The sequence below is a fragment of the Mustela lutreola genome, chromosome 14 (genome assembly GCF_030435805.1).
Source record: "Mustela lutreola isolate mMusLut2 chromosome 14, mMusLut2.pri, whole genome shotgun sequence".
Taxonomy (NCBI): Eukaryota; Metazoa; Chordata; class Mammalia; order Carnivora; family Mustelidae; genus Mustela; species Mustela lutreola.
In genome coordinates this window covers 51,111,133-51,131,024 of record NC_081303.1, presented here as the reverse complement: position 1 = coordinate 51,131,024, position 19,892 = coordinate 51,111,133, and the positions used below count along the sequence as shown (strand labels likewise).

Below are 19,892 nucleotides of genomic sequence, written 5' to 3'. Positions count from 1 at the left end.
TTTTTTCTCTTTAAAGATTTTATTTATTTATTTGTTTGTTTGTTTGTTTGTTTGTTTATTTATTAGAGGCGAGCACGAGTGAGGTGAGGGGCGGGAGGCAAAGCAGGCTCCCCACCGAGCAGGGAACCCTGATCCCAGGACTCTAGGATCATGAACATGCCGAAGGCACACATCCAATCAACTGAGCCATGCAGGCACCCCTCTTTTTTCTTTTCCTTTTTTTTCTTTTTCTTTTTTTTTTCCATGAGAACATTTAAGAAATCAGTAAGGTTGGGGTCCCTGGGTGGCTCAGTGGGTTAAAGCCTCTGCCTTCAGCTCAGGTCATGATCCCAGGGTCCTGGGATTGAGCGCCACATCAGGCTCTCTGCTCCGAGGCGGAGCCTGCTTTCTCCTCTCTCTCTGCCTGCATCTCTGCCTGCTTGTGATCTCTGTATGTCAAATAAATAAATAAAATCTTAAAAAAAAAAAAAAAAGAAGAAGAAAAAGAAAGAAAAGAAAATAGTTTAAAAAAAAAAGAAATCAGTATGGTTTGGGTTTTTTTTTTAAGATTTTATTTATTTATTTGGGAGAGACAGAGTGAGAGAGAGCATGAGAGGGGAGGTCAGAGGGAGAAGCAGATTCCCCATGGAGCTGGGAGCCCGATGTGGAACTCGATCCCAGGACCCCGGGATCGCGACCTGAGCCAAAAGCAGTTGCTTAACCAACTGAGCCACCCAGGCGTCCAGAAATCAGTGTTTTATAATAGGCCTGGGCTCTCGAACTAATTCTTCAAAGAAGCAATATGTTAACAAGGTTTATTAAGAACTAACAGAGGATAATTGCTTGTTAATTATTATTTATATAATGTTTTAATACATAGTATATTGTACTATACCGTATACTTTTTTAAATAATAAGGGTCTCATTTGCAACTTCAATATTATTTCTAATAACTCTGCAAAATTGATGTTATTGCCCTTTTACAAGAGAGAAACTGAGTCTCAGCGGAGTTAAGTGTCTTGCCCAAGGTCACATATTCACACCCAGGCTTCTCTCAGCCCAGTGCCTTCCCACCGTGCCTGGAGCCAGATGAAACAGCTGGCCAAGGTGCCTTATATAGAGAAGACAAAGGCATCGCTGAAATGATCAGAAATGTGGTACCTGTTATGTCAATTTTGCCCATGAGACACCTTACATTACCGCACAGTGTTAATTGTCTACTGAAATAGATAATATCTTCCAGTGGACATTTAAAACAGGCCTCCTAGGCTCCAGTCTGTCCTTGATGGTATCTTTGCTACATAATTACAGACAACAACACCAGCCCCAAGATTCACCAGCACCAGTGGACAGTCTCCTGAAATCCGTTCTCCTCTAGCTAAAATCCAGAAACTGACTAATGGACAGTATCGGGCCGCTGACCACATTATACTGCATTTTATTACATTATCTAGATACAAACATCTTTTCATGTGTCTCCCAAGAAAATGACTGGCTTCAGGAAATTAAAAACAAGCAAACAAACAAATTGAAAGAAAAGAGAAATTGCCGACAAGTGAGAACAGTTTGGCCAGCCAGAAAAGGTTTTTCTTAACCATAATTTGAAAGACTTTATGGCAACGTTCATGTTTAGTTAAGTATGGTGACTAATACTGCCAAGCTATTGGTCACCTTTTTTTAAAAACTTAAAATAATTCCAAATAAGTTTAAATGTGATGTCACACTCAGTAACCTGCCCCCTCAAAAAAAATTTCCTTATTTTGGACATTATAGAAATTATTTTTCTCTTAACTCCCATCAAAGGGAGTTCAAAGGAAGCAAAGGAATGTTGAACGAGTAGATAGAGAACATTGCTCCAAACTGCGGTCGGCCAGGGACAACCACATGTTTTTCTGTCCTTGACTCTGCCACAGGCTGTCACATGTGTGAGTTTCAAGTACATTACCCAAGTTGTTGACTACCTCACAAGTTATTCAGAAACGAAGTGTTTGTTTGGTTTTGAGGAGTTAGAAACCTGTGGGACGAAACAAAATAAGTCAGTCAGAGAAAGACAAATATCATGTAATTTCACTCATATGTGGAATTTAAGAAACAAAACAGATGAACATAGGGGAAGGGAAGGAAAAATAAAATAAGATAAAAACAGAGAGGAAGGCAAACCATAAAAGACTCTTAACTATGGAAACAGACTGAGGGCTTGGAGGGGTGTGGGTGGGGGGATGGGGTAACTGGGGGATGGGCATTAAGGAGGGCACTTGTTGGAATGAGCCCTGGGTCTTGAATGTAAGTGATGAATCACCGAATTCTGCTTCTGAAACCAATACTACACTGTATGTTAATTAACTTGAATTTAAATTAAAATATATATATAAAATAAAAAAGAAAGAAATCTATAGAAAGAGAAACTAAAGCTTCGAAAGAATAAATGCCCTGTCAAATATGAAGTATTTACTAAGATCTGATTGCCAGGCCAAAATCTGAACAATCCTTCCATCTAGGTTCAGGCTGGGGTGGAGGAATGTCCCCGGGGCCTGAGGTGCTCTCGGGGGAGCCACTCCCAAGCTTGGAGCACGGCAGCTACTGATCCTTCCCCCTAGTAACTGTGGAGCTGAGGAGGACAGGACAAGGCATCATGTAGAATCTGGGTTATTTCCTTCCTGTATCATGGTCAAAGATGGCAGTCAGAACCCCCTGGGATGCCCTAGGGCAGCACTGGAATTCTCCTGCTCTCCCCAGAAACAATCACTAAGCTGCTTCTCCAGTCAAGACAGATTCTTATTCTTTGACCTCCATAAGTAAGAATGCCCATGTCCACTTTCAGAATGAGGAGACTTAGAAAACTCCTAATCTCGTGGGGCTTAATCGTTAAAATAATATTAAGTAGAGTGCCTGAGTGGCTTGGTCAGTTAAGCATCTGCCTTTGGCTCAGGTCATGATCCTAGGGTCCTGGGATGGAGTCCCACATCAGGCTCCCCACTCAGCGGGGAGTCTGCTTCTCCCTCTGCCCCTTCCCCAGCTCATGTGCTCTCTCTCTCTCTTTAAAAATAAATAAGATATTTAAAATAATAATAATAATAACATTTAAACACAAGTTTTAGAGGTAGACAGACATAGATTTGAATCTCACCTCTTTCAGCTGGTGGCCATAATTCGCCTCTTCTGATCCCCCAGTTGTCCCATTTATAGATTAGGACAACGATGCCTTCCTTGTGGGGCCATCGGGCACATGGAAGATTCAATAAACAGAAGCTTTTATTATTACTATATAATGTTGATTGACTTGGTGGTACAGCAAAACAAAAAGAGAAATACTCAGAATACAGAGTTTGGGGTGATAGGAAGGAACTAGTGAATCCAGAAGCTAGTAGACCAAGATCCATCCTGGATATTACCCATCAGGGACATGAGTGCAGCTGAAGTTGGACAGAGCTGTGCAGGGAGCGGGGGCCGCTGTCTTCACAGATAGGTCTCCACTGGGTGAACAGACCCCGCCCCCAAGCCTGGCTTCATCCTCAGAGGCTCAGAAACTCGCTCCCATCCAGAAATCATCTCAGGGAGGCTGACTTGGATCCACACAGACTCCTTCAGGCCTGGGCTTAGGACCAAATGGGCACAAAAGACACATCAGCCTCCCCAGCACATTCGCTCTCTAGAGCAAGCTTCGTGGGAAGGTCGGCAGTCAGGAGGTACCCAGAGGGTTTAAAATCCTAACAAAAATGTTAATTTTATAACTTGAAGATAGAAAGGTACCGGGTCTTGTTATTCAGCTCCATGAGTCTCCACGATAAGGATACCTGACAGCCAGCCAGATACTCCCTGAAGATTCTGGTGTCTACCAGACAGCCGGAAGAGGGGTGAACGGTATACTCCCCGAGTGTCCTCTCCCTGCCTCTGAGGTTGACCGATTTCTCTTTAGCTCTGTGTGTACTTTCGTCAGTCTCCTGCCTGGGGACTTCTCATTAATGTTCATGTTAGAGTTCAACTCCAAGAGCTAGGGAGACAATGGTATTTCCAGGTCTCAGTGGAGGGGCAAGGGATTGTCGGTGGACAATAAGGATGGTCTAGAGGTGCAATGATCTCGGTCTTCCTCCCCTCTTGCAGAGCTAAAAGGACACAAAATTAGAGCAGAACCATCCGTGTTGGAAGAGAACACCTTCATTTTACAGACGCGACTTCCCAACATGGACAGCTGGGACCATACCCTCAGCTCTTTAAACCAAAATTTCCCCTCTAGCTTCTGCCCTTTTTCTGTCTTCTTTCCCTGGTCCTTATTTGGAGGTGGAAGGGAGGGGATCCTTCCAAGGAGGTAATGTGGCAACAAAACTGTAAAAACTAGAGTTCGGTGTTTTCCCTTGATGCTCCCAAGGGCAAAGTTAACCCGACTCAGGGCACAAGCCTGTGGAGTGAGCGGCAGTTGTTCTTGCCAGCCTCTCTCTAGAGGGTTCCCTAGGGGACCTTGCTGTGAAGCCTTCCGGCTGAATGCTTAGCTGGGTCACAGGCATCTCATCAAGCTGCTTCCTGTGCCCAAAGCAGTCACCAAAAAGTTATGATTATTTATTTCTTTTTAAGATTTCTTTATTTGAGAGCAAGAGAGTGCACGCACGAGCAGGGTGAAGGGCAGCGCTAGAGGGGAAGAATCCTCAAGCAGACTCCCCGCTGAGCACGGAGCCCTATGTGGGGCTCAATCCCCGGGCCCTCCCCCCAGACCAGGGCCTGAGCTGAAATCAAGAGCTAGCCGCTTACCTAACTGAGCCACCCAAGTGCCCCCACAGTTATGATTATTTAAAAGAGCATGGACTTTGGGGCTCAGGGACAGCCAGAGCCCCAGGACCTCCCCCTTCCTGGGTCCGTGCCTCCTCTCGCTCTGTGCTGCTGGGCTGCTTGCTGTGTCACTTCTGTCTGCATTTCACGTCACAAAGCATTTTCCTCCCTGTCCTGGCACAGTGATAGAGGCTCTGGAGACCATATAAACTCTTCGCTCTTTTTTTTTTTTTTTTTTTTTTTTTTAAGATTTTTGTTTGTCATAGAGAGAGAGAGAGCACAAGCAGGGGGAGCAGCAGCCCTGCCACAAACAAGGAGCCCAGGGAAGCACGATGTGGCACTCGATCTCAGGACCCTGGGATCCCCACCTGAGCCAAAGGCAGAGGCTTAACCGACTGAGCCACCCCGGCGCCCCTACCCTTTGCTCTCCTATTTGAAGTCAAGCTCCTGAGCCCTGCAGTGACTGCCCAGTGCTGGGTCACCACTTACGTAAGTACTTACCGACTCATACCGTAGGTAACACTAGCAGGCTTCTGCAATTAGTGATGGAACACATCCTCTGTGTAGGGCTCTGGCCAAAACATGGCCTTCCAGAAACGAACACTGAAAAAAACGGACAATCCAGACTGTGAGACTGTCTACAAGACAATGGCCTGGACTCGTTAGAAAGAAAGTCAATGTTATGAAAAGGAAAAGAAGATTACAGACTGATGTTGTCTGACAGATGGTGGAAATGGTCACATCTGGGTTGTTCACCAGCGGCGCCCATGTGGCCCCTGAGCACCTTGGAATGTGGCCAGGATGACTGATGAGCTGATTTTTAAATGTATTCAATTTTAATTAATTTAAATATAAATAACCACACGTGGCTACTGGGTTCTGTACTGGACACAGTGTAGTTCTGCATTAAAATAAGATGAAAGAGGGATGCCTGGGTGGTTCAGTGGTTAAACGTCTGCCTTCAGCTTGGGTCGTGATCCCAGGGTCCTGAGATCAACATCAGGCTCCTTGCTCAGTGGGGAGCCTGCTTCTCCGTCTTCTGCTCCCCCTGCTTGTGCTCTCTCTCTCTGACAAATAAATAAAAATATCTTCAAAAAAAAAATGAAAGAAATAAAAGAACTAAACACAATGCATGAATTTAGTATTCTAGATTAGAGGCAAGAAAAAATATTTCAATGCTATAGAAATATGTAAAGGTTCAGATACTCCTCAACTGAGGTTACTTTTCTTAGGTGTTATCATGGTATTGGGGTTTTGTAAGCAAATTTCATTATTAGGAGCTGTGTGCTGAACTATTTAGGGATGAAGTATGTATGACTTATTTTCAAATGATTCCCTACACACAAAGAGACAAAGCAGATGGGGCACAATGTTAGTCATTGAAATCCAGCTCAAAGACATACTGATATGCATTCAACTCCTCTTTCAAATTTCCTGTGGGTTTGAACATTTTCAGAATAAAAAGTGAGAAATCAAATGTAAAATGGAAGGAGGCAGACAGCCCTAGGAAGTGTGATAGTAACAAAACAAGGCTTACCACTTGCCCCAGCCTGCAAACAACTGTGTTCCAAACATGCATATGCAAATCAGTTGCTTGGCACTCTGCTTGGGCTTTCCCTCCCTCTTATTTATAACTGCCGCTCTCGGAAACTGCAACTTACTATGGAAGAAATATACCTGGCCCCCAACAAAGGGAGGAGAGAAACTGTGATGGGGCCGTGGGGGGGACACCAGGAACTTGCTAATCTTCCCTCTTAAATCTTTGGTCCTCACCTTTCTGATTTGGGAAACTTCGGGAAGTTCTCACAGACAACAGGGCCCCAAACCAAAATTTTGTATTTGAAGTCTTTGTTTACTTTGCAACATGCTGGTTGCTTTTAAGTTAGATTATTATAAATTGGTCCCATAAGTGACTACAAGGCAAGCGGACTGTAAAAGCTACAGGTGTTGAGGGCTGCAGTGATAAAGGAAATGTTCATGGTGAGTGGACACGAAAGTCAGGCCTTAACAGCATTTCTCAAAGTGGAATCTGGTCTAAGAATCACGTTGGTAGCAAATAAAAAAATTTTCCCTGGATCACAATGTCCATATTTAACAAGTGCCCCGGGTGATTCTTGTGCACACAGAAGTTTGAGAACTTGAAGTGAGGTAAGAGAGGTTTGTGAAGAGAAGCCTGCAGGGTATTCTGATAGGTAAGGGGCCCTGGGCAAAGGTGCAAAGTCAGTAATGAAATAGGGCTTTTAAAGAGTATAAGGAACCTGACCTTGTTGAAGGGGGGAACTCCCATTTGAGATCAGGTGAGAGAAAATTGGTCAGGGAGGGTGGCAGGGTAGAGGGTGTTGGATACCAGCTCAGGAAGGTTGCTAAATCTTTGCATACTTGCTAGACAGTGGAAGGAACAATGATGTTTTAGGGAACTCATCCTGGCCAGTACGTAGGATGAACTGAAGACAAAGAAACTTGAATCAGGCAAACCAATGAACAAGTTATTGAAGATGATCGAGGTATGAGATCATGAAAGCCTAAACCAGGAAAGGGACCCTAACATGAAGCAAAAAGGGTGGGTGGAGAAATGTTTTGAAAGAAGAATCAGGGGGCTCCTGGGTGGCTCAGTGGGTTAAGCCTCTGCCTTCAGCTCAGGTCATGATCTCAGGGTCCTGGGATCGAGTCCCGCATCTGGCTCTCTGCTCGGCGGGGAGCCTGCTTCCCCCTCTCTCTGCCTGCCTCTCTGCCTACTTTTGATCTCTGTCTGTCAAATAAATAAACAAAATCTTAAAAAAAAAAAAGAAGAATCAGATGATGTGGTGACAAGCTTTTTTAAAAGGAGGGGGCTATAAAGTGATGTGTGTAAAAGGAAGTGTTCATAACGCTCGAGGCCTGCAATAGCAATAATAATAATAATAATAATAAAACTAATAACATGATTAAAAAATGGCATTTCTCCAAAGAAGACATGCAGATGGCCAACAGGTAGATAACAGAATGTTCAATGTCACTCATCATTAGGGAAATACCAATCAAAACCTCAATGGGATATTATTTCACACCTGTCAAGATCGCTATTACCCGGGATGCCTGGGTGGCTCAGTTGGTTAAGCAGCTGCCTTTGGCTCAGGTCATGATCCCAGCATCCTGGGATGGAGTCCCACATCGGGCTCCTTGCTCAGCAGGGAGCCTACTTCTCCCTCTGCCTCTGCCTGCCATTCTGTCTGCCTGTGCTCGCTCTCTCTCTCTGTGATAAATAAATAAAATCTCTTAAAAAAAAATCACTATTACCCAAGGAAAAAAAAAAGACAACTGTAGGCAAGAATGTGGAGAAACTGGAACCCTTGCACACTACTGGTGGGAAAGCAAAATGGTGCAGCCATTCTGGAAAAACGGTATGGCAGTTCCTCAAAAAGTTAATCATAGAACTACCATATGACCCAGCAATCCCACTTCTGGGTAATTATGCAAGAGAATTGAAATCAGAATCTTGAAGAGATATTAGCACTACCATGTTCATTAACCTCTATTCACAAATAACCAAGCCATGGAAGCAACCTAAATGTCCATTGATAGACAAATAGATGAAGGAAAGGTGTGTATGCTTATAGTGGAATATCATTTAGCCTTCCATAAAAGTGGACATTCTGCAGTAGGCAACCACGTGAATGAACCTTGAGGACATTATGCTAAGTGAAATGACCAAATCACAGAAAGACAACTACTCCATTTATATGATATCTAAAATAGACAAATTTAGGGGTGTCTGGGCATCCAGTTCTCGATTTGGTTGAGGTCACGATCTCAGGTGGTGGGATGGAGTCCCCAGTCAGTCTCAGTCCCCGGAGAGCTCAACGGGGAGTCTGCTTGAGATTCTCTTTCTCCCTCTGCCCAACCACCCGGCACTGTGTGCGAGCACACACATGAATGCCCTCTCTCTCTCTAGATAAATACATCTTTAAAAAAATAAAAATAAAAATATGGGGGCTCCTGGGTGGCTCAGTGGGTTAAAGCCTCTGCCTTCGGCTCAAGTCATGATCCCAGGGTCCTGGGATCAAGTCCCGCGTAGGGCTCTCTGCTCAGCCAGGAGCCTGCTTCCCCCTCTCTCTCTGCCTGCCTCTCTGCCTACTTGTGGTCTCTGTCTGTCAAATAAAATCTTGAAAATAAAATAAAGTAAATAAAAATATGGGGCACCTGAGGAACTCAGTTGGTTAAACGTCTGCCTTTGGCTCAGGTTATCATCTCAGAGTCCTGGAATCAAGTGCTGCTTCAGGCTCCCTGCTCAGCAAGGAGTCGTCTTCTGCCTCCCAATCTCCCTCTGCGCTCTCTCTCTGAAATAAATAAATAAAAGATTTTTTTAAAAATAATAAAATAAATAAAAATAAAACAGACAAATTTATAGAAATAAAGGGTGGAATAGTGGTTGCCCAAAAATAAGGGAGGGAGGAGTTGGGAGTTACTAAGCAATGGGCCTAAGTTTCAGTTAAGCAAGATGAGTAAGTTCTCGAGATCTGCTGTAAGACACAGTACCTCTATGGCACACTTACACATTTGTACTTTTTGAATGGCGTCACACATTTAAAATTTTGTTAAGAGAATAGGTCTTATGTTAAGCATTCCTGCCACAGTAAAATAAAAATTTTTAAGTGCTCGAAGTTCAAAGCCTGAGTGGAAAGAAAAAACAATGAGATCAGTGACAAAAATGGGGAACCTGGAAAAGGAGCTCTTTTCATGAAGCTGTAGTAAGAGGGAAGCTATGAAAGGACATCCAAGTAGAGGTAGCTTCATGGCAGTTGAACATAACCGATTGGCGATAAAAAATATAAATAAAATCAAGACTAAGAGATATATGAAGCCAGGGTACCTGGGTGGCTCTGTGGGTTAAGCCTCTGCCTTTGGCTGAGGTCATGATCTCGGGGTCCTGGGATTGAGCTCTGTGTCTCGCTCTCTCATCAGCGGGGACCCTGCTTCCTCCCTCTCTCTCTGCCTGCCTCTCTGCCTACTTGTGATCTCTGTCTCTCTGTCAAATAAATAAATAAATAAAATCTTTTAAAAAGAGAGAGATGAAGCCAAGGACAACTCATTAAAGAATTTATCTATTTTTTTTATTTTTTAAAAATTTTATTATTTATTTGCCAAACAGAGATCACAAGTAGGCACAGAGGCAGGCAGAGAGAGAGGAGGAAGCAGGCTCCCTGCTGAGCAGAGAGCCCGATTCAAGGATCGATCCCACGACCCTGGGATCATGACCTGAGCTGAAAGCACAGGCTTTAACCCACTGAGCCACCCAGGTGCCCCTTCATTAAAGAGTTTAAAAAATGAGGGGCACCTGCGTGGCATAGGCGGTTGGTTGAGTGTCTGACTCTTGATTTCAGCTCAGATCCTGATGTTAGGGTCATGAGATTGAGCCCCACCTCAGGCTCCACTATGAAGTCTGCTTGAGAGTCTCTCTACCTCTCCCCCTGTGCCTCCTGCTAGTGTGCACACTCTCCTTTCTCCCTCTAAATAAGTAAATAAGTCTTTAAGAAAAAAAAAAGAGAAAGAGTTTAAAGAATGATTAACTCAGGGATTAAGAGCCAAGCCTTAGAAAATAGCCCCTTTTGGGGGCTGTGGGATGCAAAAGAAACCATAAAAGAAAAAGGTGATTATCATCAGAAAGATAGGAGGATGAACAAGAAGGCCATGTGAGAAATAAATGCCACAGAGTAGTTAATGTCAAAGCCAATGGGAACTGAGAAGAGACTGCTGGAAAGGGGTCTCAGACATCTGGAAAGATGGGTAGCCAGCTTGACCTCCCATACCTGGGTTACAAACATTTTGGGCTAAATACCTTGAGGACCATGCCAATGTTCTTTCCTCCCAGGGTATAAGTTATAGCCTCTCTGTCAAGAGACCTGGGCAGAGCTGTGTTTCCCATAGCCTTGTTGTTTTTTCTCTTCTCCTCTGGGCCAACAGCCCAGAGAACAGAGCTATTTTGCTTGCCATGAAACTCATGTCCCCTTAACTCTTTAACTAACGATGGGACAGGTCAGAAAAATTATGGGCTGAAAAATTTAAGTCATTGCAAAACTGTAGGTTAATCATTATTTATGAGCAACAGCAACAACAGATGGAGGAGGTCTCCCAGTGTGCTCTAATCGACTTCCATCCAGCTCAAGTGATACGCTAGGAATGGTGGAAGTGAGAATGAGGAACTGTCTTTTGTTTTCTACCTTTACTTCTGTGGCCACTTATCAAATGATAATAACTGACATTTAATGGCATGAGATTTCCTAAGGGTCAGTCTCTTGATCAGATGTTCCCGAACCTGACTGATACTGGGTCATATGGCAAATAAAAGAGCTAACCTTCATATTCATAGGATCCTGGACATGTCTATCTTAAAGTAATTAAAGTAAATATAAGTAAAAATATATAAATAAATATATAAATATACAAATAATATAAATATATAAATAAATTTAAAGATATATAAATAAATATATTAAAGTAATAGCAAATGGACTTTGCTAGGAACATGAAGGATGAGGCTTGAGTTTCTATTAGTAGAATAATTTATGGAACCTATGGAATAATTTTTAATCTTAGTTCCATAAAACCTTTACTTAAAAAAAATATATTTTATTTATTTTTTTTGAAAGAGAGAGAGAGCATGAGAGGGGAGAAGGTCAGAGGGCAGAGCAGGGAGCCCAACAAGGGTCTCGATCCCACGACTCCGGGATGACCAACCGGCTGAGCCACCCAGATGCCTCAGTTCCATAAAACCTTTAGATCATGCATAAGAAATCAATTTGGAGAAGGATTCAGGCAGGTGAAATCATGTGGGACAAAGAGCCTCCAAATGATCCTTCTATAACAGAATGACTTTAAAATAAGATTTCGAACCGTCGAAGGAGTTTGAAAGCCTTGAAATTAGGTGTAGATTTTTGGGGGGAGTTCATGAACTACATTTCCCAGGTGGCCTCGCGGCGAGTTTCTGCACTCTTCTAGGTCTCTTCGCCGCGTGGTAACCTGGGAAACGTAGTGCTCCAAGCTGCCCGGCTCCTGACGCGTGCGGATAACTGGGACCGCGCAGCCTGAGGCGGTCCAGGGTCTCGGGAATCCAAGCGTGAGCCGCTCTTTCCCCCGAATTTGGTTTGTGCCGGGCGGGGAAGACCCCATCACCTGACCCCGACTGTGAAATGACCTGGCCCCGGGTTCAGTCGCCCCGGGCACCGCTCCGGGGAAGTCCCGGTGGGCGAGGCACGGCCGCGTCGGGTCCGGTTTCCCGGCAGCCGGGCGGGGTGGGGGAGAAGGTGCAAACAGCCCCGGGGCTCGGAGCTCGGGCCCTGGGCCCCACCCAGGCTGAGGCCGCGCGGGGAGGAAGCGCGTAAAGACTGAGTGCGAAGTTTCCCTTTCTTTTTTCTCGTCAGAGCAGCCCCAACCGGCGGTGGGCTGCAATGCCGAACTTCAGTTTGTAGGGAGTCCGGCGCCGAAGGGGTTAAAACAGACGACTCCCTCCACACACACCTCCCCACCCACTCACCCACCCCGCCGCCTCCTGCACCCGTCCGGCCCGCCAGCCATGGGCGGCAGAGATCACCTGTTCAAAGTGCTGGTGGTGGGGGACGCCGCGGTGGGCAAGACGTCGCTCGTGCAGCGGTACTCGCAGGACAGCTTCAGCAAACACTACAAGTCCACCGTGGGAGGTGAGACGTCGCCGCGGGGGCGGGGTGGACCCGCGCGGGTGAGGAGCCCTCCGGGGGCTCGATGGCCTTGGGTCCTTACTCGGCTCAGGAAGTCGGTGTCCGGGAGCCTGGAGGGAGTAGTACCTGCCGGGGTTCGATTTGCACGTTCCCCTTGGTTTCCCCCCGATGAGGTTCACGCAGTCGGAGCTGACCGCCTGGAGAGGGACTGGGCGAAGGTGTGAAGAGGAGGAATGGGGTAGGGAGGTTGAGGAAATACGCAATGGTTCGTTTCTCGGGGGCACCGTGAACTCGGGTCTCCCGTAGCCTCCCGAGCGGTCACCCGCAAATCCCTGCGATCAGCCCAGGCCGCTGGGACCCCCTCGGGGAGGCCTCGTTGGGTGCCAGCTGGAGCCCTTGACCCGCATCTCACAGGTAGCTGATGAAGGAACAGGAAGGTGTCGCCTGGCCTTAAGGAGCCTCCCTTTGTTTGGGGGATGCCTGCGTGGAAGAGCCCCTGAGCCGCACTATCTCTGATGCTCACGAAGGCTGAGGAGCTCTGTGTATTTTTGTCCATGGATTGCTTAAAATAAAGACAGCTAGAAATTATTTAAGGTATCCGACCTGTCTGCCCACCCTCCTTTCTCTCAAGCTGCGGGGTTGGGGGGGTGTGGGGTTGCAAGCGGTGGGAAGGAAGGAAACACCAAGTTCATTAATTTCTTTTTAGGGACGGCCTTGGGCTCAACTCTTTGTCTTTCCCAGAAGTAGAACGGCCTTTTTGTTAAGGGCTTTAGTTGTGAAGAGTTAGCAAAAGGGGAGAGTTAACAAACATTAAGAGAACCTTTTTTAAGGAAAGAAACCTACACTAATGTAAATTTTGAAGATGGTTCCTTAGGGAATTAAATCAATTGAATTAAATTTAAAAATTAACAAGCATGAACATTGCAATGAAAACATCCAGCAACATTTAGGATTTCCCTACCATTCTGCCCCAAACTCCTCTAAGTAATAGGAGGGCTCTTATTTCATGGGTTTGGTTAAAAGTGTTTCACTAATTAGTTTTTAGCAATGACTTTAGTTTTCCTTTAGTAAAGAATAATGGCTCTGGCTAATTTTTTTTTTTCAAGTGTTTGTTTATTCTCAATTTCCCCTAGCTTTCATTTCTGTCACAGATATGGAAAAATGTGTTTCCCATTCTGGGAAGTTCCTCTGTTTCTCTCCTCAAAAGATTGTCCCTGTGGCATACTCTTTCCGGCTTAGCTTCTGGATTCTCAGCATCGGAGCACAGCTCCCAGGCACCTTCCATAGGGGTCTTCTTCCTTAGAATCCTCTGGGACCTGTTCCCTTGATCCTATTCCCACCCAGAGTCATCCCTACAGCCTTGTGGAGGGTGTCGAATTCCCCCAGTGTTTTTCTCCTAATACAGTTGGATTAGAAACCAACAGTGAAATTGAATGTGGAAGATACAAAAGCCGCCACACTTACCTCATTTCCCCCTTTTGCCCTAACATCCCTTCCCCCAGAAAACCCCCCTAGACCTTCCAGAAACTGTTTCACTTGAGATCAGGAGTTGGTTTCATAATTGCTTCCATACCTCCTAACCCTAGCCTTAGGGACAAGTAGTATCAAATATATTAGTCTGTTGAGAGAGTAAAAGCTGAGGACCCCTTCAGAGAGTGGTAATGAGTTATCTGTGCTAGCTGTTCCAGTCAGAAGACCATGCAAATCTTGATCTTGGGGTCGTAAGTTCAAATCCCATGCGCTGGAGGTGGAGTTCACTTTAAAAATAACAGTGTTTTAAAAAGAGAGAATTGTCTGTTCCTCTCTTAAAAGCCTTTCTGTGGGCTCATCTCAACCCATTGAGAGCCTAAAAATAAATAGATACGTGGGATCAGAGTTGTATGTCTCTAGGGTTGTAACCGCATATTTGATCTGAGTTTATTCACGGATTTTTTTAAAGGTAAATTTTATTCAATTGTACATGTATTTTCAGTGGATTTTGCTCTGAAGGTTCTCCAGTGGTCTGACTCTGAGATGGTGCGGCTCCAGCTGTGGGATATTGCAGGTAGGCTGGGGAGATGGGATAGGAACCAGGGAAGACATTTTGGTTTAAATCAGCAAGCTCTCAGAAAAAGGGGGGTAGCAAAACCAGAAGGTTTTTTGTTTTGTTTTGTTTTTAAGATTTTATTTATTTGTTTGAGAGAGAGAGAGAGAGTGCAGGAGTGGGAAGAGAGGTGAAGGGGCAGAGAGAAGCAGACCCCCACTGGGCAGGGAGCCTGATGGGGGGTCCTGGGATCATGACCTGAGCCGAAGGCGGATGCTTAATGGACTGAGCCACCCAGGTGTCCCACAACCAGCAGATGTTTTTCTGGAGCCAGAATAGTTGAGTTGTGGTGGATGGAGAGTGTAGATATTTTTTGTAGATGTTTTGCCATGAATAAATGTCAAGCCGTCTCTCTGTGGGTGGAATGGCTGGCAAGGCAGTAGATTGTCCAGACCATAGGTGGGTGCTTTTTCCAGCGTTTCAGCTGACCTTGGGGAGAAAGAGGATCCCCAGAAAATAGAAACAATAATAACAATAGGTGACTTTTTTACTATGTGCCAAGCACTTTCCTGAGCATTTGAGATTCAGTGACTCGTTAATCCTCATCACAACCTTGAGAGGAAAGCTACTGCCTCTATGCCCGCTCTACAGATGAGAAATCTGAAGCACTAGAAGCTTCCCTTGCCCAAAGTCATACAGATAGTAAATGACAGAGCAGGGACTTGGACTTGGGCGGTCTGGACTCAGCCATAGCGCACACTGCCCTCCCCAACAAGGAAGGTAGAAAGGGCAGGGTGTTGGAGGGCGTTCTGAGACTGGTTCTCAGTATTACCTGCTCAAGGGCTCCCTCCTTTCTTCCCAGGGCAGGAGCGTTTCACCTCCATGACTCGACTGTACTATCGGGATGCGTCAGCCTGCGTTATTATGTTTGACGTTACCAACGCCACGACCTTCAGCAATAGCCAGAGATGGAAACAGGACTTGGACAGCAAGCTCACCCTGCCTAACGGAGAGCCCGTGCCCTGCCTGCTCTTGGCCAACAAAGTATGTGGTCAATCTAGGAAAATGGGCCCTGGCCTCTCTCTGTGGTCGGAGAGTAAGCATGTCTAAAAGGCTCTCCGATTCCAGGCATCCATTTCCCCCTCTCAAGTTGGCAAAATCATCTCTACCTTCTTTCAAGGGATGCTGGGACTTTCTTTGGGAAGAATGTTGGCCAGATTTTAGATGCCGGTGTTCTCAGCCACTGGCAGAAAGGTTTTGCATCCAGAAGCATCTGAGCAGTGTTCCTCTTTGCCGGAAGTTTATGGTGTTGCTTTTTATGTTCTCTTTTTGCCAGTGTGACCTGTCCCCTTGGGCAGTGAGCAGAGACCAGGTTGACCGGTTCAGTAAAGAGAATGGTTTCACGGGCTGGACAGAAACATCAGTCAAGGAGAACAAAAATATTAATGAGGCCATGAGGTGAGTAGCTCGAGTTGTTCGGGAGTTAGGCACACAGATTTATCTGCCTTCTGCTGCCACGCCCCGGGACCTTCTTTCCTTTTCCTGAGCAAACCAGAGCAGACTGAGCCACTGGAATGTCAGCTTCTGAAGGTCAAGGATGCTCTCCTTTCCCAACGGGGGACAGAGGGGCATTTAAACCTCATGGCTTGACTGCATGCCATCTGCTGATAAGACAGACAAGGTCTGTCATTTCTCCCATTGTTTTATCCATTTAATCCGTCTTCTGTCTGTTTTCCTTGTTTTTTAGAGTCCTCATTGAGAAGATGATGAGCAATTCCAGAGAAGATCTGTCTTTATCCACCCAAGGGGACTATATCAATCTACAGACCAAGTCCACCTCCAGCTGGGCCTGCTGCTCATAGCATCCGGCTTGTTTTTCTTCCTACGTTTAGGGGGTCATCTCTTCCCTTCTGATGCCCACCCAGCAATCTTGTTGAGCACATTTGAACTGTCTCCTTCAAGCTGTCCAGAAGGAGGACCATCATCACTAAGGAAAGACCTGGGACTCCTGTGTGTTTCTGCATCTGTCCGCAAGCTCCCGCTTGCTGCTGGCTCCCGGGGCTCAGTCCCTTCCATATAAAGAAGATCACCTCATCCCCCAATTTGTGATCTAGGGTTTTGTGGGGAGCACTAGGAATCAGCACCTGTGGTTTAAGGATCCTAATTTCCACTTGTTTTTGCATTTCTTTTTCCATTTGTTGTATGTGTGTATCTCAGTCTTATATGACTTCAGATTTCGAGGAAAATGAGAACAAAGGGCATTTTCCAAATTCAGTGTAGGTTATTTCTTTCAGATCCTTTCTGTCTTGGACTTTGAATTTAAACCTCTTGATTCTGAGACAGGCAAGGAGTGGGGCTGGATATCCATGGGTCATGGGTCACAGGAGGTAACCCAAAAGTCACACCATTGTTGAAACGTCTGAAGTCATAATTGGCTTTCTCTTGTCTTGGCTTCAAGAATAGTCAAGCTTTTAAACTATCTGTGGTGTGTGATGAGAGCCTTTCTTTCCCCAAAGAAACAATTGTCCCATTAGGGTTTTCTAGTATCTCCCTACCAGTGGGGTGGGAGCAGGGTTCACAAGGTTTCAGGGTTGATGTCTTGATGCCTAAGGCTGCAGGTGACATCGCTGGGCAGTGGTGCCCTGAAATAGATCTGTTCTTTACAGCCCGGGGAGTCTGAATGGAAGAGGGAGAGGTTAACAGGACAAAATCCTGCGGGGCCACTTCCTTCTTAGCACGTTGGTGCCTACCACTTACCAGCCATAGGAAACGCATTTTATGTGCAGACCTTTGCCTGAGTGGGGAGAGTAGACAGACAGAAAATCATTAAGCAATTTAAGTGCTAAATCGGGTAGGGTTTTTAGTATCAAATCACTTCTAGACAGCTTCATTTGTTGAATTCTTACAGGATGGTGATTTATAACCCACCCAAAGTTACGAATATTCTTTGTGAACTCAGAGTCCTAGAGTTCTTTGAAAGACACTTATTTTAAATACATTGTCCTAAATAAGTGATTCCCCAATCAGACTTACCAGAACCACCTGGGAAGTTAGTTCAAATTTTTAAAAAATCAAATGAGTACATTTTAAGATTTCTGGGTCCAAAACTCAAGCCTACTGAATCAAAATTTCCAGGCGCATAGTGTGGGAACATAACTGTGATTGTTTTTCAAACCTGCCCGTGTCATTTGACCAGCCTGGTTTGGAAGACACTGCTGGAGAATTTAGGAAAGATGCAGAGACCCAGGCATTCCCTGTGTAAATGATCCTGGGTTTCCCTCTGCTCTCTTTGCTCTCCCGGTGGTTCTGATACACCCCAGACTTTGGAAACTACTCTCCTAAGCGAATGATCAGAAGCCAAATATGAGAAGGAAAACAGGAGTCAGGCCTTCAGTGGTTGGTTGGTTGGTCTGTTTTTAATACCAGTTACTTTTTTTTTTTTAAGGTTTTATTTATTATTTGACAGAGGGAGACACAGTGAGAGAGGGAACACAAGCAGGGGGAGTGGGAAAGGGAGAGGGAGAAACAGGATTCCCACTGAGCAGGGAGCCTGATACAGGGCTCGATTCCAGTACCCTGGGATCATGACCGGAGCTGAAGGCAGACACTCAATGACTGAACCACCCAGGCACCCCCAGTTACTAACTTTTGCACAGTGTTTTAAGACCTTGAAGTTCTTTTTTGTATTACCCTTTTCAAATAGGTTTTTATTACAATGATTCTGAAGATAAGAGTGGAATAGCAAATTTCCTTTACATGAAAAGAAAATTGATTTTTATTTACTGGTTTAAACCTCTGCAGACTCACAAATAAAGGTGAAATAAGTCTTGTATTCATGGTGGTTACTGGCTTTCAATGTGAGTTTATTAAAACTTAAGAGTATTAGGGAAATGGAGACTTTATTATTTATTTATTATCTAATTTTATTTAAAGATTTTATTTGACAGAAAAAGCATAAGTAGGCAGAGCAGGAGGCAGAGGGAGAGAGAGAAGAGGGCTCCCTGCTAAGCAAGGAGCCTGATGCAGATATCGATCCTAGGACTCTGGGATCATAACCCGAGCCAAAGGCAGACGCTTAACCAGCTGAGCCACCCAGGTACCCCTATTTTTTAAATACCTTCTTTAAAAATGAAGGTAAATGTTATTCTATCTATTAATTTACTGGTATCAATTGCCTACTACTAATTCAGTACACGACATTCCAAATACCACTTGGAAATATGACCATTGTGGGAAATGGAATATGTTTTCTTTTTCTGTGTGCTGACTCAGGATTTACCTGCTTTTTCAAGCATTGCTGGCCGTTCTGGATTTTCTCTCATAAGTAGTGACCATTATAGGGCTGAAACTAATTAAGGAAGAAATTGAAATATAACTAATTCCTCTCTATGTCTCTCTCCATTAAAAAAAAAAGGAAAGCAATTAAATATTTTTAAAAAGAGGGAAATATTTATGTAATTAGAAATATAATTGGGGGCACCTGGTTGGCTCAGTGGGTTAAAGCCTCTGCTTTCGGCTCAGGTCATGATCCCAGAGTCCTGGAATCAAGCCCCACGTCGGGCTCTCTGCTCTGCAGGGAGCCTGCTTCCTCCTCTCTCTCTCTCTGCTTGCTTCTCTGCCTACTTGTGATCTCTGTCTGTCAAATAAATAAGTAAAATCTTAAAAAAAAAAAAAAAAGAAATACAATTATACAAAAAATAACTATATCCTGTTATTCGGATGCTATGTCTTGGTATAATTGCTTGGGACATGAATATTGTTATGGCCCTTCCCTAGAGAAGGTTCCATATTTCAGACAGTATACCCCTCCAGCCACTCAGCTGGTCTTTGGACAAAAAGAAAACAAGCATTTCCTGCAAAGTGTTTTTAAGAGACCCAAGGAAAGGTTGAGTACAGAGCTATGGGATTGTGACTGCCCTGGCTTTGGACTTAAAAAAAAAAAAAAAAAATCAAGATTTATTTATTTATTTGAGAGAGGAAGCTAAGAGGGGGTAGGAAGTATCCTCAAGCAGACCTCACCGGGTGTAGAGCCTGATGTGGGGCTTGATCCCAGGACCCCGAGATGATGAAGCGAGCTGAAATAAAGAGTCAGATGTTCAACCCACTGAGCCACCCAAGCAACCCTGTCCTGGCTTTGGACTTTGAACAGAATAGCTGAATGACCAAACAAGCAGAGAAAAAGAGACTACAGGTCAAGGAAGGCCCCTCTGCACTAAGTGATAATATTTGCTCTTTTGTTACTTAGTACGAATGAGCCAGAATTACTCCCCAGATGATTTCCCAAATTCATTTGCCTTAGCTATTACTAAGATATGTTTGGGTTCCTCATTTTGTTTTGTCATCTCCAGGGGTGCCTGAGTGGCTTGGTTAAGTGGCTGCCTTCGGCTCAGGTCATGATCCCAGAGTCCTAGGATCAAACCCCACATTGGGCTCCCTGCTATGGAGAGAGTCTGCGTCTC

At 44.9% G+C, this 19,892-nt stretch overlaps 1 protein-coding gene and 1 long non-coding RNA gene across 5 annotated transcripts; one reads left to right on the top strand and one right to left on the bottom strand.

The window, feature by feature from the left end:
• Window positions 1-1,401: 1,401 nt before the first annotated feature.
• Window positions 1,402-12,437, bottom strand: LOC131814756 (uncharacterized). The gene is made up of 5 exons (XR_009347435.1): window positions 12,308-12,437; window positions 8,920-9,056; window positions 5,242-5,343; window positions 3,107-3,185; window positions 1,402-1,993 (listed from the first exon to the last, which is right to left on the bottom strand). It is a non-coding gene; the product is annotated as an uncharacterized LOC131814756 (long non-coding RNA).
• RAB29 (RAB29, member RAS oncogene family) lies at window positions 11,735-18,265 on the top strand. Of its 4 annotated transcripts, none has more exons than XM_059146012.1 (6): window positions 11,735-11,859; window positions 12,143-12,413; window positions 14,383-14,454; window positions 15,296-15,477; window positions 15,770-15,891; window positions 16,181-18,265. In XM_059146012.1, the coding sequence occupies exons 2-6, from the start codon at window positions 12,290-12,292 to the stop codon at window positions 16,293-16,295; spliced, it is 615 nt and encodes a 204-aa protein (XP_059001995.1). In that variant the 5' UTR covers window positions 11,735-11,859; window positions 12,143-12,289; the 3' UTR covers window positions 16,296-18,265. The 4 variants fall into 4 exon arrangements, with proteins under 4 accessions (XP_059001995.1, XP_059001994.1, XP_059001996.1 ...); XM_059146011.1 differs by having other exon boundaries at window positions 11,745-11,859; window positions 12,138-12,413; XM_059146013.1 differs by having other exon boundaries at window positions 11,810-11,833.
• Window positions 18,266-19,892: the final 1,627 nt, after the last annotated feature.

Excerpts from the sequence above, each read along its gene's own strand:
- RAB29 (XM_059146012.1), top strand. The coding sequence starts at position 12,290 with ATGGGCGGCAGAGATCACCTGTTCAAAGTGCTGGTGGTGGGGGACGCC. Across the intron at positions 14,455-15,295 it reads CCAGCTGTGGGATATTGCAG|GGCAGGAGCGTTTCACCTCC; the intron begins GTAGGCTGGGGA and ends CTTTCTTCCCAG. Across the intron at positions 15,478-15,769 it reads GCCTGCTCTTGGCCAACAAA|TGTGACCTGTCCCCTTGGGC; the intron begins GTATGTGGTCAA and ends TCTTTTTGCCAG.